This window comes from Toxorhynchites rutilus, chromosome 1 (genome assembly GCF_029784135.1).
Source record: "Toxorhynchites rutilus septentrionalis strain SRP chromosome 1, ASM2978413v1, whole genome shotgun sequence".
Taxonomy (NCBI): Eukaryota; Metazoa; Arthropoda; class Insecta; order Diptera; family Culicidae; genus Toxorhynchites; species Toxorhynchites rutilus.
Window position 1 is genome coordinate 27,645,357 of NC_073744.1, and position 20,032 is coordinate 27,665,388.

Here is a 20,032-nt window from a genome sequence, read left to right on the forward strand (position 1 = left end):
TTTCTGTTGCTCTAACAGATCTTGGAACTCCTCCCCTTCCGCCAGGTTTAGGTTCCAGCAGACGCCATCTGCAGAGTGGTGGTAGCCTCTCGGGCAGCCTGCACGGAATCAACAACAGCGAACCGATGCAGATACCGCCGGCCCCGTTACCCCCCATTGGTGTCCCACCACACGTCTGCATCAACGATACCCTGCTCGACCCGGACGATCTGAACGACGACCTGTTTGTGAACAGCTGCGACCGCTTCGACGACAACGGGGAGTGTGTATAGCGGTGAGAGAGGCCCGCGACGGCACTGCTTTACCGACACTGCAGCATCTGTCAGTTCTGTCAGCGCCTCTACCACGGACGCTACTGCTGCTCGCTTTACTACTACTACCCGTACGACTACTGCTCGGCAATGCTGGCACTGCTATGTTTTGGCAGCGACGGCCGCAGCCACCGGCGACGTGTTGTTGCGGAAGCCCACAGACGAGTTCCAACCAGACAACACGGTTACGACGACTATCTGTACTACAACGCCAACCATCAACACCGCGACAACCAGCAGCATATTCCGGCTTCTGCCATCAACGTTAATGATTTCAAAGTTATCTATTATTAGTCAGTGAGGACGAGGCGACGAGTGAAGGGCGGAATTAGTACGACCCCTAGCCAATACCGACACGCAGAGAGCGCTCCACTCGTGAACGATAACGACGACGACGACGACGTCTTTTCGCTCTTTTTCGTTCGTATTCAAGAAAGAGAAGAAAAAAAGAGATAAACAAGGCATTAACAATAATTAAACAAGGATAAACACAGAACTAACATTAGATAAATGAAATATTTTAATTGACGGTGGCATGGTAAAGTAAATAAAATTTTTTATCCAACTATGAATAAAAAAAACCACAGCCGAGCGAGTAATTCATAAAGACAAAAAAACAAACCATGCGAATTAGAAAATATTACAAGTATAGTAAAAGGTAATAAAAAAAACACTCACACTCAATGAAAGATTTCATAACAATCGCAATACATTATGTTTCAGTTAAGTGATTATTTCAAAAAACGTAAAATGAGCTAGGAGAGGAAAAAACCTCTAACACTGTGTAACATAGCTATAAAGAACAATTAAAGGGAGGCAAGTGTGGGGCAAGCACTTGCGCTGGAAGAAACACGCGCGCGAATGGGTGAATTTGTTTTAGTTGTAAAGTTCATTTTATATGAAACCCCCCTTTTTAATAAAATCTAATAATGAGAGGAAAAATACCATGAAATAGAACTAACATTCCCCCAGAAAAAAACATCGTAAACGAATAAATAAAACAAACAAAAGAGCAAAAAATACTAGGAAATATATAAAATTAACCACACATACACAAAACAGAGAGGGAAGTCGGGCGAGGAAAAGGAAAACTCGAAACAAGTGAACACACATAAACATACACATACACACGCAAAATTTGTATCATAGGAGAAAAAAGGGAAAATGATAAAAGTTGTTTTATATATTTGTACGAAATAGTTATTAGACATTGATAAAAATAAACAAAAAAAAACTATGTGTAGACTAAACCCAAAAAAAAAGAACAAACGACTAATAAGTGAAAGAGGAACACTCGATCCATGTGGGTGGAGAAAAACGAACAAGCGCATTAAATGAGCTCAATGTTTTTGTTTTGCAATAAATCCAAGTCAATCTTATGTTAATCTTCCCGTAAACTATCTCAAAGAAAAAACAAAACACACACACACACAGTCACACATGAGATAGACGAAGAAGCAAACACAACAAACGAGAATCAATCATCGTCACTCAAGTTTACGCTTAAAATGATCTTCCCTGTAATAAAATAAACGCAAGCAGAACAAAAAAAAACCGAGGGTGAGATGGTGCGCAAAGAGGAAAACCGTGAAATAATCATGTTTTGTATGAAGAGAAACAAAAATTCAAAAAACCAGTTGAACGGGATAATATGAAATCGTTAAACAAAAAAAGGCAATTGCAGAACAAACAAAAAATGCAAATAAGAAGTAAACACTAACTGAACACGTAAAAATAACAATTAATCATGTAATCAATGTGTAAAGAAGCTAAACAACTATTATTTAACGGAAGCAGGAAAATGAGGTTAACCAAGATATATTGCAAAATGAAGCGTCCAAAAATAAGTAACACACATACACACAAGTATAGCGAAACAACAACAAACAAAAATGAAATGGTACATATACACACAGACGCGTAAGCAAGAAAAATCAGCGACCTTTTCAATGTTAATACGAACAAAAACACAGCAGACTAATATCAGATCCAAATACAGGCTAACATGGAAGCGGAGGTTAACTAAGCATCGGAACGAAAGCACAGCGTCAAAGGGAATCACGACTCCCCTCGAATCTTCCAATGAGTCTGTAGAATTTTTTTCAACGTGGGAAACATAAAATTAACGGGAAAATACGCACTTCCACTCAAGTTTCACTTATTGTCCTTCCGGAGAAAAATCACAACAACTAAAAACCAAATAAAAAACGATAAACAATATTCTAACCAACACTACTCAAAATGAGAGACTTCTTAGCAAGCGTTGATGGCCTGCATTAAACCAAGTGGAAAAAAAAACACTCCGCAATATCGAAGTTCCCATCATCCCTCCCAGCAGAACGCAATCAATCACATAAATGCAAAATTAACCAGTTTTCTCTGTTGTGGCATGTAGCAAGTGATATACAGAATAAAAACACAGAAGACCACACTAGGAAACAGTTTCATGCGGAATGAAAACAAACGAAAAAAAAGCACTAGTTATAACAATGAAAAAGAGGGAAAAAGCATAATGGAGAATATAAGCAAACAAACCATGTGAAATAAGCAAAGCAAAAGCCAGCTTCAATATTTATACGTGAGTGTCTAGAGCAGAAACAAAACTAAGATAATACTTCAATTGGGAGAGAGAACAAAAAAAAGAGAAAAATGTTGTTTGCGATGTCTTGTTAATTTTTGTTTTTATGTTTCCAAAATTTATTTCGACGTTAATCTATCAAAATTAATGATTCAAAAGGTAGGGAATCAATATGAAATACGCTGAGTGGTCAACGGATAACAACGGGTTAGAAATGTAAGAGAATAGAACAACAACAAAAAATTGTCATTGGTTTCATAGTCATAGAACAGAACGACACGACACTAGACACAAGCGAGATTTATTTAAACCAACAAACAACAAGAAACAAAGTGATGAAACCCGAAATTCGTTTGACATTGGTATGGATGAAATGTTTGCCTTGAAGGTGCTGAAAACAATTTTAGATGAGTTCAGTTTATACATCTGCGTATATCATCTCAGTTGAGCTATGCAGCGTTGCTGAACTACTTTTTGAGATTTTGAAGAGATTGTTCTCATATTTTTGCGCAAACATCCATCAAATAGTACGTCAAAAGTGATCCGCCATCTCTAAACACAACTTTCAACAACAATACAACGACCTTCAGTTCTAGGAGATCTCATGGTGATCGCACGATTCCGTTTGAATTGGGCGATTTGGAGTCAGTGGTTCCTGGCTCAGCAAAGGACTTCTCCAGCTTCCTCCTTCGCCGTTTCAAAAGTATCTTCGTCCAGGTAACCAGTCGCTAGTGTATGCATTGTACATGATCTCACCGATCCTGACCGTAATGGACTTTATTCTTTCGGTTGTTGAAACCTTCAGGCTGCATCATGAACATTTTCTTTTTGAGTTGGACGTCTTGACATCGATTTTGTGAAATGTCACCATTTATATCGTGACATACCTACTTGCTATTTATCGGAGTTTGATCTGCTGTCAGCTACACCAGCCTTTCGTTTTCCAGCAAGGACCTTATTTCTTTGTCGACAGCCTGTTTCCATCTTGCTGGTCTCCACCAGTGGCTTCGGAACATCCAGCACGTAGTTGAAGACACTCAAAGCGTATGCAGTGTATTCTCTATCATACTCCTGACACCAAGAAAAGGGTGCCTTTCCTGCTGTGGTCGTCTGGTTTTTTGCGTTGTCATCACGCCGAGGGGTAATCGTTCTTATCCGTTCCAAGTCCTTCATCAAAACTTCCAAATTCTTCATAAGGAACATGCCCCTCCGGCGGAACCTTTTCTCGCTGCGTCCTCAAATTCACTTCCGTCCGACTACGTAACAGTTGCTGGTGGCAACATGAATATATCACGCGATTGGCCCTTCTCAACATTCACGTAATCACGATCCGCTTCCACCAAGTCAACATCCCGCGCATGGACAATCCGCTTCGACATCGGGTTCCAAACACGGTAACCGTTGTGGGCGTATCCGACGAAAGCCCCTTTCCAAACCTTCCACATATCATAGGGAGTCACCCCATCACGTTCGACGTTCGACAACACCTAGACCGTACCGGACACTTCATTGGCTGCACATTTCTGAACAACGATTATAATTACAATGTGGTACGAGTCTACGAACCACTGTGTGTGACATCTCTTACCGAGGAATCACCCAACGCGCTCTGAGAAGCCAAACCACTCTTTCGTTACTGTTGGTATGTCAATGGGGCGATGCTGATTGCTGTACCACTGGATGTGGCCATTCGTTGCGTGGACACCGACTGAACAACATCGTTGCTGGACGGTGAGGGATCGAGTGCCTTTCTGAAGGCAATGAGGGTGGAGGTGTAGTGCTGGAGTAAAGTTTTTCAAGGGCCGTTCTCAAGGCTAGAGACGAATGAACTGAAAAAGTTTAAAGTCTCTATAATACAAAACTTTACCTAACCTGGATGTGGGTAACGTGTGTGTATGTGCATCAAGTATATACATATAAGGTGGGATATTACTGTGAGGCATAACACGCGATATCGGCAAGGTTATTATTATAGTTTATGATGCCACACATCCTCCCCCGTCCCAAAAATATAGAAGTGTACAATAAAACGTAAAATAACGAAAACAGCTGCTTCTAAATCTTGCGCGAATTTATTTGCTTGCTATCAGTTTTCGAAAACGCGACTGAACTAGAACCACTATCAACAAGCTTCTGCGCAATCATCCCGATTCGGTATCGACAAAATTTTACGCGGACATCCCGAGCCGCTATAAACAAAACCATGCATGGTCGATTCAATCTGCTATAGATTTAGATAAATGCAGTCAACTGCGTCATCTAGTCACTATCCCGGCCCGCTGCCGAATTAGAACAACAAATATATCCTATGAATATGGCAGTATGTTGTGGATAAGTTTAATATATTTTAATAAAATATTTCAAGCACCTTCGGGATGTATGAACTAACAAAATATCGAGTCAAGCTTTGTTCTTCATACGGTCAACCCAAACCGTACTTGTTCTGCGCTTTCGTCCCCATAATAATTTGACTTCCATTTGTATACAGTACGGTCGTCCCGATCCGCACTCTTATTATAATTATTTTTCTTTATACGGTCGTCGCGATCCGCATATAATTTACCTTCCATTTTCACACAGCATGGAGGTCCCGATCCGCACTCTTTTTATTATCATTTTTTTTCATACGGTCGTCCCGATCCGCATATAGTTTTACTTCCATTTTTACACAGCACGGTCGTCCCGATCCGCACTCTTATCATTACATTTTTTTCATACGGTTGTCCCGATCCGCATATAATTTAACCTCCATTTTTACACAGCACGGTCGCCCCGATCCGCACTCTTATCAATATAACGGAATATAACGTGAAGAATTAGAATTAGACGAATTCCCGCCACCGGGGACACCGAATAATTATGAATAAATACGATTGATTCTCCTCTTCTGGTGGGGGGAGTGGGGTGCGACACCGACTCTTCTATCGTGGTGCAAATTTTTCGACTTTTCTACTTCTCTTTTTGACGGGGCGAGAAGGATCGTGGTAGGTGCAAGTCAACTCTTTCGCGCGGGTGCGAAAGCTTCACTCGACGCTACTGCTAACACACCGCATGTGACAGCATGAGTCATGTCTGGGTCAATGAGAGAACTGCAACGTGAGAACTGCCAAAGTCTCAAACTGGTGTGAATCAAGGCTCTTAGAATGTACTGTCAGGTGGGCCAATGTGTCAAAACCACTCTGTAGCAATCCTAAAAATAAAGTATTTTTTTGTACACAAAACATAATACGATTGTGCACGGTTTGTGAACTCTATCCAATACAACATTTGACGTTGCAAACGTTTCGTCTTTCCTATACGCAAAAGTTCAACCTCGAATAAAGCTTCTATCTATAGGGGAGATGGGGGTAAGACGGACATGTTAAGGATGCAGCTTTGGAAACTCATGTTTTTCAAAACTTAAAAGCAGTTTCTTACAGTACAATATACTGGTTTTCGAAATAAATGGCCAATTATTTTATAAAAATGTGTTTTTTCATGTTTTTACTGAAATTCAAACAAGCCGAAAAGTAGAACATTTTTATCGATGCGGGTATAATGGACATGTAGTGGGGGGAATATGGACAGGTCAATAATATACGAAGCGTAGAAGTTTATTCCTCGCGAGCGGAATAATTTCGCTTTCTCTCAGTGTTTGTGTTACTGGACAACTGAAATAGAACAAACAGAGAAAGCAATATAAAAAAGAGTTCAATATTATTCCCTCCACCTTCCATCATGCATTGGATGTGATTATGAATGTGACTGTCCATTTCAACCCTACCAGTGCAATTATTTCAATAGTTCGAATTTACCACTTACGAAAGAATTTACTTTTCCGTACATACCTAATATCGCTTCTCTGTCAACTCACAAACCGAAATATAAACCTCAGTGAATTTAATTTTGTAACTAAATCACTCAAAATGCTTAATATCGAACCGCAAAAATTACATCCACACTCGGAATCATGTTTGATTTTCGGTTTTTGCTTCCCTATTACACTTTCGATCAGTATTCATATAGGATGGTTTAAATATTCAAGAATAGCATGTAGAAAGGGTTCCCATCAACAGAAATTCATAATGCAACTATACAAATCAACCACCTGTCCATCATACTCCCACTGTCCGCCTTACCCGCGGCTCCCGCCTTACTGTTTTCATATCCCACTTCCCTAACCCACTTAGTGACCAAATAGTCGCTCTATAAACTATAGACTCGTCTTGACTTAAAATGCATATATAAGGGACGCAAACAAAAACAAGATAATTCTCGGAAGCAAGCCAAACAACTCGAAAAAGTATGACAGTTGCACCGATATCTTTCACTCGGCCGATGCTATCGACTTGCTCGTATCTGTAATAGTGAAGTAGACCTAACGAGCGAAATTATCGACTCGATTTCTATACTAGGGCCCCCTTGACTCGCGGATCATATCTAACCCGGCGGCTAAGTTGCCGTTCTGTAAGGACAGAAATGAATGACATATGAAAATTGCTGCTTCTGTAAAACTATCCTCTGCGCGGTCGATCAGAGTGATTTTCACCATTCAGGACTGCACTGTTTCATCCTTTCCCCAGGATTTTATGCAATAAATACGTGTACTAGCTGAATTGTTTCGTTGGCATTTATTCCGGGGCGAAGATATTTTCCAACCAGAGAACGAATACTCTCTTGTTTCGTTGGCTGTTGCTTATGGCGAATTCGCTTTTGAACCTGGGTTAGCTACGCCAACCAGTGGCGTAGCGTGACCGGGTGACACCCGGGCGGGTTTCTTGGGTGTTACCCCCTTCATTCAAACTTTGTTTTCAAGTATTTCGACGTAACCTAGGTTCACATGAGTTCCAGCCTAGCTCATTTTACCTTAAACATATTTTCGGCGCCAGCTAGAAAGCGAACGTGACGATCTAGTTCCCATGCTTGTGTATCATGAAGTGGCATGTAACAACAAACGAATGCCACTGGGAAAATGATTTCAGCCCGAAGCTGAAGGGCTCGCACCAAGGGCCTGACATCTCTAACCCAACCAACACAAATTCAGCGTAAGCTGCAAAGAAAAGGCTCAAGCTGTCAATTGAGCCGAGCTGTTCCTGGAGTTTGGAGTTTGTTTCGCAACGCGAGTGTTGCTTGGCAATTTCAAACTCACTGCTTGGAAGCGTTTCTAGAAAGACCCACTACACGATGAACTGTAACACATCCACTGCAATCCAATAATGAGCATCGTTCAGGTTAAATTTCGGCGGCCTTCATAATGTCCACGGATTCCTGGTATCTCTAGCGAAGGCTAGAGTTTGACCTGGTTCTAAAATTTCGGCTACTTCATTAGACGATTTTAGCACCTTCGTAATTCCAGATGGAAACGATCAATTCACTGCAATATTCTCACCCTATTTTCCTCCTCCACTATAATCCCGGGTCAGGTCAAAATCTTACTCAGAGGTAGTCCTATAGTTATTTCAAATATTTCAGCGCTAGGTCTACTGTATGTGAATGTGTATGAGCACCATTTGTCATGAAAACTTGTTCGAGGGTATGTACCGTGAGTACATTATGCAGAAGTGTATCTTGAAATATAATTGGTAACCCTTTTGAATTGACCAATCAGCAGCTGGTAAGAGTTCGACAGATAACTGACCAGGAATCGACCCCACTATTGTCTGGTCTTGTATCAGGCATAGCCCGATTTCGAGTGTGCGTCATCTGATAGATCAGTCCGGTACAAACAGGTATAATTCTGTTACGTTTGAAGGATGATTTCATCCTGATCATCCTGATCAGGATCATAGTGTCGTTAGAAACCTTCTCGGCAAAATGAAGATCAAATAAAACTTTGGTATGGTCGATTTTTTCACGTCATAAACAAAGAAGAATGAAATGGTCAGCAAATGTTAAGAATTGTAGAAAAAAATTGACAGTGGCAATAAGAGCGAAACAGTCCAACCATGAACCATTCGTTGACGTTGGACAAAACTGGCTGGTCGCGTGTTTACGTACCGTCGAATGAGAATTGACTAGTTTTTTGTCCAAACTTCATCAAACTCCGAAAGGTCCAAACATCGAAACCATAATTTCTCTGACTCTGACAGATAAACCTGGTACACTCAGAACTCGCAAACGAAATAGTAAACAAACGTGTCAACAAGCAAGTCTCTCTCATACACACACAAGTTAAAACAGAGAAACAAAACACAGAAATCGTACACTAGTATTAGATGTTTGTTTAACAGGTTGGAACCAGCTGTAACGAGAAGAAAGGTTACCAAAAATGACCGATGAGGGATTTCTGTACCCGTACTTCTTTTTACCCAGAGAGGAAAAAACCAAAAATAAACCTAGACTTTCCGACCGATTTGAATCGATGTTTTGGAATCACAGACAAACTACTCGCATACAGATGGCGTGCCCTGTATACGGCGAATTGATAATCACTGCCTAATAATAAAATATTTGAAGAATACATATTGAAAAAAAGAGAATATACAGACGGCCAATGAATCATTCAATCAGGGGACATAAATGGGGTCACTACAGAACGCGAAAGCAGCCACGAGACAGCGCGATGAACAAAAACGTGGAGAACGTGAACTTCAATCACAGGAATACACACAACATATTCATATAACATAGGCGTATACAGCTGGACGTGACGGAGAAAACTTTTACTAGACCCATCAGAAAATTTCTTCACATCGCCATTTCGGAGGAGCCCATAACAAACAAACAAACAAAAAGTAAACCTAGAAAAATATGAATAATTTTTATACAACCCCACATGATAAACACTCCGGGAAGTTGAAATGGCATTTGAAGAATTTTCTCGACACAAATTCCAACATTGGATTCCAAAACAGCGCTTCGATCTACGAGTTGTAACCTTAACGAATAGTTATAATGAGTGGTAGTTGGTCCTTGTGAAACAAGAAAAATAAGATTGCTTGATCCTCGCTGAGGTGTGTGTTGCTAAAATACAAATCCAGTTTGTCATAATCTCAAACAACTGAACGCACCCCAGCGTAGATCGAAGCAAACCGAAAACCCCGTTTTTTCAAATCACGAACAGTGGCAGCAACAAATGAACAAAACGAATGCTGAAAACCCAGAACGTAGCACACAGAATGAAAAAAAAATAACAAATCTTGTTCTAACTGCTCCTCTCCACCACTTCCATCAATTCCTGAAACACTCACACAAGCCCAAACGCGAGGCCAACGAAGGAATATTTTTTAACCATTGCGATCTACGAAAAGAGAAACAAAGTGGTGGACAGAGAGGATCGATGTAGGAAAGCGGAAACACGCGTGCCACCCGGGGAGGACGGTTGGAACACGCGTTTGGTAGACAATTAACAAAAATATAAAACAAAACAAGTAAAAAAAATAATCCTAATGTTATTTGTTATAAAAAATAAACTGTTACATAAATTTAAAATAATAAAAAAGGAGAAAAACATCTGGAAAAATTTACAAAAAAAAAGAAGGAAAACATGTTAAGAGCATAGAACTCTTTTTGATATTAATTAATAAAAGAAGGAAAAGGAAACTGTAATTTTAAGAATCAATAACGTGAGTTAACGAAAAATATAAGATAACGATTTAAAGAAAAAAAAATGTGTTTGATTTCGACAAATGGCAGTCGTTTCTCAAACCGTTGGGTGATAATATCACATCCTGAACTGTTTCATTTTTGTAGGGATCGGAGAACGATCAAACAACCATGATTACTCCAAATACGATGGGAACATCGAAAGGATTATTTCATTAAATCACTGGAAACACTAAAAAAATACAAACTACTCAAACTGGTACGGTAATCTGGAAAGCAAGCGCTCGTTCCAAGCAACTACATTGCATAGTACATTCTGTCAAATGTATACCAGGAATTTGCAATTTTAAATCTTCCGGCTGAACATTATTCTTTTTTTTTATGTTGGTACTACTGTCAGTGGTCATGTCAATTTTGAACGCGATCTGTCATTTAGTTTGTCTACAGCGTCATTATGAGCAAGTTGACATGTTTTTGCTCTACGATTTTTGCTATGGACAATTCTGTTGGTCAGGGATATTGTATGGAATTTACTCAACTGAGTCGAAAACACGGGTGCATAAATGCGTAACGGGAAAAAATCGCAAAGAAAATAACGGTAACGGAAATGAAGGAAATGAGACACGACTGCATAGTTGACGTAGGGCTACGTTAGGTTATCTGTTGCTTGCTGATTTTGGACATGTTCGAAAAACTACATTATTAACTCTTTGATAATAATTTGGTGCCCTGAAAAGGTCCTTTTTGTTTGATTATTAGGTAGGGGAAGTGGGGGCATAGTGGTCACCCTAAGGAATATGCCCATTTGCAGCGTCCACATGCCGATTCAATTCCCTTTATTCCCCTCAATGTCTTGGAAAAAAGGTAATGAAGATGGTCGAGTTTCGAGCGACATAGCATGCGCTGCCATAACTATTTCGCAAATAGTGACGTCAGTCGTTGTGTTTATCTTTGAATGCCCACCGCATCCATGTAAATATGCTATTTTCAGGAAGTAATTTATCAATTAAAAACGTACTTTTTTGTAGAGCTCCCGCTAAATATGAGGCTAATGTGATAGCGTGAAGTGAATATTTGTGAAATCACGTCGAAAAAAACGGATAGAAGTGATGTTTCCATGTGCCATTTTCACTCCTCCACGTTCATGGAAACAAACGAAGTTTCATTATTTTACCGTTATGAAGTTGATGTTTCGAAGGCTCTCAGTGTCGGTGTGTATGTTGTGAGATAATAATCGCCAATTAATCAAAATTTCACCGAAAATGTTACTGATTTCAAGAACCACGCATATGGTTGCTCTCTGAACCTTTTTACCACATGAATAATCGAAATAAGCCACGATATAATTGTCATCTGTTAAAAAACAACCAGTTGAATGATTTCATGAGAATTTTGGCTCAAATTATCATGCAACCGTAAGTACTTTCAACATTGTTTTGTTTCTTCCATATACATTCCACTTTGAATGCAAATAATTACGTCGCGATATTTGGCTTGCCAATACCAGTCTTGCTAATGGTCACCATCGTATGACTGTTCATGGAGACGTATGTGCTGTGTCACTAATGAACATCATAAAATGAACAGTCATCAACCGTCGATATAAAAATGTCATATGACATTTCGGCTTTTTTTCGTCTTATTCATTAGATATCCATCGCCCCGTAATTATACAACAGTGTTCACGGGGAACGCTCACCGCTTAAAACGTTCATTCAACCCATTCGCACTTGATAGGAGAGAGTTTGACGGTTGCTTTGATGTAAGCAATCCGTCTAAATACCATCCAGCCGTATGGCACCCGCCATGTTTTTGGTGCCAACATCTCAAACTTCAAAAGTGTTTGTTTTCTTCAAAACTGCGATCCGCGTTGACGCCATTGAGCTTCGTTTACCAGTTTAGTGGAGCGTCAAAGAATAGCTGATTTTCAGTCGGAATGAACGTTTTCAAAATTAAAATTATGAATGAAAATTAGCTTTTCCATATCAAATTAGTATTCTATTTAAATTGAAAACATTTTTGTTTGCAGTTGGGGAAAAGGTCTCATACGAAAATTGTTTATATTATAATGGAAAAAATCAGTAACAATGTTGCCATATGGTTGAATGAAAGTCAGAAATATGTGTCTCAAGTAATTAAATAACATGATGTGAAAATTTTGATTCTAATTTTGAAATTCAAAAACCGGCTTGGTGTCTTCTAATCTGATAGAGATTACACTAACGAGTTTGGGACCCAAATTATGGCCCTAATTTGAAGTTGCCACCAGACGTCGACACTATTTTGACTGTACACCTGATACCATCCATCGTGTATGGATGTGTAAGTGAGCAAGTGGATGTATGTGTGCAGCTACGCTTTAATGCAGAATAAAGAGAGAAAAAAAATGCACACCACTGCAGTTTTAATGTCATTTGACATATTAGCCGGAATTAAAGGATGGTTATGAGCACGAATGGTAGAATGGGAATAGCATACTTTCACCGCCCTTCTGGGTACGTTCGACAGAAAGAGAGAACATATAAACGTTTATTTGATGGTCGTGTTTGCAGCTGTGCGTTTATTTCTGATGTGACCGTTGGAACCGAGCAATGCATACTTGGTCACATTCGCAATACATATTGAGCCGTAACTCTTGAGCAAGAGCATTATGTGATGGTTGAGAGAAATGTCGTCAGTTTACAACACTAGCCAATACAGATACACTTCGCCTACTGCTCCACCTCTATATGTACCTCATTGCGTGTAACTGAATACGTATAAACGAACCATTACACTTGTGCTAAACGTTTTGCAATGTATGATCAGTTGTTGCATTGAGATTAGAGATGTTCAAATCAGCTCATCATGGTGAGCGGCTCAGAGCCGTTCAGCTCATACAAGTGAGCTGCTCATTTGGAACAGCTCTTCAGCTCAGTTGAATTTTGCAGTTGTCCACACAATTGCATATGAAACGTAATCACCATGGGACATTGCATAGTGTGCATTTTTTTAATAGACGGAAAGCAAAAACTAAACGAATTTAATTCGTAATTGTACAAAAACTAAAACTGATATGAATTCTAATAATATAATTTACAACAAATACTGAATGCTGAAATCCAACATAGAAGATGCTTAGGATATGCTGAACTTAAACAACAGAAAAACCAGCAGTAGCCAAATAGAATGGCTCCAGGAATATTGGCCGAGACAACGTTTTTTGAAAAAAAACCATCGAGATTTTTTTTTGCATCCGAGGATATAAAAATAAATCCACTAATAGGTGCAACGAGAAATAATTATTCGCGATCACAAAGGTAACAAAAGGACCAGTCAGACCGATCATCAATCATCAACATTTATGCCGGGTGGTTTTCTGAATTGTTTTGATTCAGCACGCGGAAATAAATGTATGTGTTTCCACAGTAATGTTTAAATAACAATGTAATATATTAAATTTATTTACAAGCATATAATAATGTGTATTATTTTGTTTGGCCATATAAGAAAAATTTAATGAAGTAAGGGTGCTCATACACTGTTTGACCGAAGCCAAATATTTGACTCTTTTTGACAGTTAAATTTTGTCCAACGTGTACTGATCAAATATATTCTACACAAAACACGACAAGCAAATATTCAATTATTGGATGCCTAAAATATTTTTTCAGTCTGTTCTTCGAACCTATCGGTATATGGTTAGGTTACCTTGAATATTTCAGTTGATTTTTTCCATGTTCGGTGTTTGATATTGTTTACTACTGTTGAAAATTGAAGAGTGGCAAACAAAATAGTGTTTGTACAAATATCAAATCAAACCTTATCTGTCAAAAAATATCAAATATTTGACCTCCGGGCAAACAGTGTACGGCCACCTTAACGAACGATTGAATATCTTCAAAACAAAAACCTTTTTTCCTATCTGGCATCTCTGCTAAAGCTAAAGTACGAAGAGCTCAACAGCTCATCAGCTCATCAGCTCAACAGCTCAACAGCTCCAGCTCCGTAATGAGCTGATGAGCTGCGTTTTTTTTTATTGCGAGCCGATCCGAATCCGCTCACTATGATGAAGCGATTCGAATGAACAGCTCATGAGCGGATGGCACATCTCTAATTGAGATTTCGCAATGCTACCACGTTAAACCATATTTTATGTACACTTAAGTTCCAAATTTGGATTGCATTTCGGGAGTTTAATTAATTCTTTCAGCATGTTAGACTGTTGTATCAGCCCCGATGCACGCTTACGCATATGATAGTCGTTAGAACACGTAAAGTGTACCACATGCGCACTTCACCACAGGGGAAAAAGTTTCCGTTGCCCGGTAAAAGGTAGCAGGACTTATCCAGGACCTTGCTGCTGGACAATTAGTTCGAAAGAATACTGGGTGAGTCCCCGACTACGGCGAAATGGACGGGAGTCAACCCGAACGTCCGACCGATACTCAGTACATCCACAGTATCACGCCGTGCACGCCAAACGCACTGCGAACTTGGAGAATACCACCGATAGCAGACCATCCGCTCCACGACACGTTCCGAGGTCCTAAAACGAATCCAGATTCAGCGAATAGGGTGAAATAAACCTGCGCGCAGATATGTTTCGTTAGAGTGACATGGCTATGATCATTAGAAGGGGGAAGGAGAGAAGAGAATCAGGTTAGGAAAGATGTTAGAGTGAAAATGTGAAGGAAATAGAAATGTTTTGAAGATTGAAAGAGAATTTCATTCATAGTAGCGATTCATCCGTGCATCTTCCGAATCATTCGTTTCGTCCTCCAGAAGCTCCAACTTCGGTGTTTGTCCGCGGTGTTTTCGAAGAATTTGTTATAAAGGTGTCGACCATTCTGGTGCAACCAGACGTCGAAGGTTATCGTTGTCCGAAGGCAGCAGTCTTGAAAAAACCTGAACCGCTCGGGACCGTTTGACAGAGGGGCTCTACCATAGCCGGGCAAAAGAAAGCGACGGGTGGTCTCTCTTCGGAGAATGGCGCAAAAGCCACCTGGTTTAGTAGCTATGTCCCTCTACGACTCGACTATCTCATTTCATTCTTTCCGTCATATGGACTTCGTAGCATTTTGAAGTGGCTTTGCAGCAGCAATGTCCTGGATAAGCCGTTCCGTTCCGTTCTTTGTTTTCAAGAGGCTTTGAACTTAACAGTTCAGTCACCTCTCAAGTGACTCCTTCCAGACTGAATTCATTTCTCTGTCATGTATCACGTGTGCATGTATCGATGTTCGAGTTCAACGTGGTTTGACATAAACTAAAGGTGAGCTAGATTTTTGTGCAAGGTATACGAAAATTACTCACACGTATAAAATAACGTGCAGTGTTGTGTTCAGAACCACTGACAAATCAGTGAATTTTGTTGATTCCGATCCCGTTGAACCCGTTTTTCTGTATGTTAAAATTGAACTCAGAGACAAATTGAACTAGAATTTTGTTTAGAATTTCTCCCACACTGCACGCTATTTACTAATACTAACGCGGACCTTTAAAGCGTACCTGATAACTGTTTAAGTTCGTTGGGTTGAGTTCACAGTGGGTAGACAATAAACCGTTCGACGACATTTAATGGTTGAAATAAATCTAAATAGAAATAGAATGAATAATCACGACCGAATCTTGCTTTTCAGTGAGTAGAATAAACAAACATCATCACTTTTGTAGTTTTGATCTCTAATGAAGATGTCGCATGAGCTGATTCAGCTTTGCGCTAAAAAAGCTGAATCAGCTTAGATTTATTTCAACCATCAAATGTCGTCAGGATATGGTAAGAAAGTTACGGCTTTGTATATTTACAATGGTTTCAAAACACGAATGGACCAAAGTCATTGATAATCTACGAAAAATACTGTGGATAATGGTGATGAAATCGATATCATATTAAGTTGGATAATATCATTGATAATGTAAGGGCCGATACGAGATGGATTTGCAGTATTTTTAGCGCAACACATGCTAGTCATCGTTTACCTAGATGAATAAAATAAAGTTATAACACTTATACCAAGCTATTATTCTATTTGTTTATTGTTGTTTCGTCTTCGATAAAACTCGCACAGACTACTCTATCTAATATTCTTAATACTATTTTTAAAAGCAGGATTGCTAGTCATAAAATCAAAACGTGCACTGATTTCATTGGATGCTCGTAGGCATGAGTCCAATGGATTGTTGAAGCCGTAACCGGCCTGGTGTACAGGTACAGAGATGAGCTGTGTGAATCTTAACCCTTTCGTTACGAGCGTCGTCTATAGACGACATGAAATTCATACTGCTCTTCGATCACACCAGCGCGATGTGCATACTTTTCAGCGCAGTGCACTTCTGAATACGTTCGATTCTGATGATCAGCGATGTGCGGTAAGGTGCCCACACAGGTGCAGCGTATTCCACGATGCTTCGGACTAAAGCGCAAAACAAAGTTTTTTGGGCGTAGATGTCGGTGAACTGCCAGGTAGAGCATCGTAAGAATCCAAGTACCGTAGAAGCTTTAGCCGTGATAAGCGCAACGCAATTTCGTCAATGTCTTTTTGGAGTACGAGGCAGTCGAGCGTTGTCCTGACTACTCGATACATTTTCAGGCCATCGGCGAACATTTGTTTGTATGATGAAATACGGGGGCACAAATCGTTGAAAAATAGCATTGGCCCGAGCACGCTTCCTTGCGGAATCCCTGAAGTAATTGAGAAGACTGCTGAGTGTGCTGAGCTGATCGACACGAAGGATTGGCGGCCGGTCAAGTAGGAAAATATCCAATCAACCAACCAGCTTGGAAATCCCATAGCGCTGAATTTTTTACATGCGCACATGTGCGGCACGGTGTCGAATGCTTTTGAAAATCGACGTAGATGGAGTCGACCTGCCGACGGGCCTCGACTTCACGAAACAATGTATTTGGACCGATGCTGGACGAAACCATGCTGGAACTCCGATATGAATGGATGCACCACATTGTACAAAGTGTTGTACACTAACTTTTCGAAGACTTTACTGATGCAACAAAGAAACGATATTCCACGGTAGTTCTTCACGTGATTCCGATTACCCGCTTTGCGAATTGGTACTATTGAAGCTTTTTTCCAAACGGTGGGAAAGATTCTTTCCCTCAACGAACGGTTGAATATGCAAGAGACGGGAAAAGCGAGCGAGTGATCACAGTGTTTCAGCAGAGACGAAGGACTTCCATCGACTCCAGGCCCTTTTGATGCATCTTGATCATGCAAGGCTTTCAAGACTTCATCCGGAGAGAAATTCAACGTTGGCATATTCAGGTTGTGCTCCTGGATGCGATTGAAACTTGCAGCGTCCAGGGGCGGTGAAGTTGAGTTGTACACTGTCTGGAAGAAGCTCGCAAACAGATTAGCGACATCGCCAGGAGAGCTGGCAGTGATTCCATCGAACTCCATTGTATTCTGGATGCGATTGTCTAAGCGACACGATTTCACGTACTTCCGAAATGCCGATGGTTTTTTCAATTTGTACCCCAATATGTTCCCGAAAGACGTAATCCTACGTCAAAAAAAAACAAAACATCATAATTCTACTCGCGGCGCCATCTGGTTGTAAATCTAGTGGAAATTCGTCAACACCCTTCTCAATTTGCGCCTAGCCTATGCGAGCTTCAAAAAGATGGCGACACGCTCGATTGAACTCGATCCGCGATAACGCCAGTACAGTGTCGACACCTAGATACATCTGGGGACATTAGTTTGTACGAGGTAGATTACTGTCAGATTAGCCGCCCGAAGGCAGTTTTAAACTAGGTAGTGCGGACTGAATCAAAACGGCTGTCAAAAAAGATCCAATTGAAATGTCAAAAGAGATCCAACGATCAGGAGTGTTATTTTTCTTATGATAATCAACACTATAAAAGAGGTATTGTTGTCAGGGGCAAAAATAATTCAAACAATGAAATGAACGAACTACATTTTTCCGTAAATTGTTTAATTAACCATTGCATCTCTGAAAGAGCATCTCAGCCTTTCACTGAGCTACGCCTTTTTAATGTCCCCTCTCTTTGACATAACGTTTTTCCGAACGAAATAAAAACAAACGAAGTCAGAGTCACGTAAATGTTTACTCCTGCGATTTGAAAATATTCCATAAAAAGTGGAAGGAAGAGATGCCAGATGATTTTTAAAAAAAGTCTGTAAAAACATGTGAATGTCTGTTAAAAATGTGGAAAAGTCTGTAAAAGTGTGCAGATCTATAGAAATGTCTTTTAACGTTAATTTTCACATATTCATTAATACTTTGTACATCGTGATGCACGTAAGATTGTATTTTGTATATATATATACAGCCATTCCATGCCAAACCAATATAGTGGTTCTCAGATCTTCGTCAAAAGTGGTAATGTTGTACTTTATAGCAAAACATTAGACTCGTATTTTTTTATTTTTTCATTGGGGTGCCCATTTCCATTTTAGGGTGATCCAAAAAATCATTTTTTTCCACTTTTTCCCAAAATGACTTTTTTCAAAAATTTATAACTTTCGATCCACTTAACCGATTTAGGTGATCGACATATCAAATTGAAGCCAATGAGCTTTAATTGAGAAATATTGAACTTGCAGATAACATGGATCCTATTTTCGTAATTATTGATTGTACTCGTTTTTTAATGTTTTCATGGCTTTGGACTAGGGGGCGCTATATTTTTTTATATTTTTTCTTGAAACGTGAGAATTTTTTACATAAAATATCTCGATATCAGAGATGCTATTTTTTTCGTTTTTGAAATATGATTTTTCAAAACTAATCGATGGTTTGAAAAACAAATTTTACCCATTTTTCCCACTACAAAAACATAACTCTTGAACTATTGGACCGACATGATCAAATTGAAGCTTACGAGCTATTTTTCTTTGGAAAAATGTTACTTTTGCGAAAAAATTTAATTCTTGTTTTTGTAATTATTGATTGAGTTATTTTTTCATAGTTTTCTCGTTTAAAGATAGGAGCGCTATATTTTTTTATATTTTTTATGGAAAGCTGAGGATTATTTACCTAACATATCTCGATATCGGAGATGTTATAATTATCGTTTTTAAGTTATAAATTTGTAAATTTCACATGTTTTAAGTCTTCGATCAATATTCATATGTGACTAAACTAGAACTATGCTACTAATATCCGTCCCGCAAGTGTGATATTTTTTCAAATTTTGCTTATTGGCTTCCATTTAATACATCGATCATCAAAACCGGTTCAGTAGTTCAAATTGATTTTTCGGACCACTTAATAACTTATGTGTTGTAAGTGTGTTTAAATGTTTCAACGATCTACACATACATACATACACATACATACGCGTTGTTAATTTTTATAAAAATCGGTATTTCTTCGTTGATATATTGGACATCCACCAAGGTTTGCGGTCTTGTCGTTGATGAAACTTATAAGAAAATACAGTGTATATTTTCCATCCGCCATGCAAGGCTATACAAGTTTTAGATCCCCACTTAGCCATGAACTATGTCTGTGGTAACAATATCGAACAGTAACCCATTTTTCGTCATAAGCAGGCCCGAAAGCGAATGTAAATTGATGAGAATAGAATGAAAATTTCTATTCGATTTTGTTTTAATACTAAGAAGACATAGTCCTGACCCTAGCCTTACTATTTTTC

General features: G+C 39.4%; 1 protein-coding gene across 11 annotated transcripts in view; it reads left to right on the forward strand.

Annotated features, from left to right (window-relative positions):
- Nucleotides 1–5,191, forward strand: part of LOC129777193 (cubilin) — a 305,807-nt gene extending 300,616 nt beyond the window's left edge. For 9 of the 11 annotated variants that reach the window (XM_055783331.1, XM_055783338.1, XM_055783347.1 and 6 more), the window contains one exon: nucleotides 46–5,191. In XM_055783331.1, the coding sequence (XP_055639306.1) occupies nucleotides 46–272 (227 nt within the window). In that variant the 3' untranslated portion in view covers nucleotides 273–5,191. The remainder of the gene's footprint in view (nucleotides 1–45) is intronic. The other 2 variants (XM_055783374.1, XM_055783365.1) reach the window with 2 other exon arrangements.
- The last annotated feature ends 14,841 nt before the right edge of the window (nucleotides 5,192–20,032 follow it).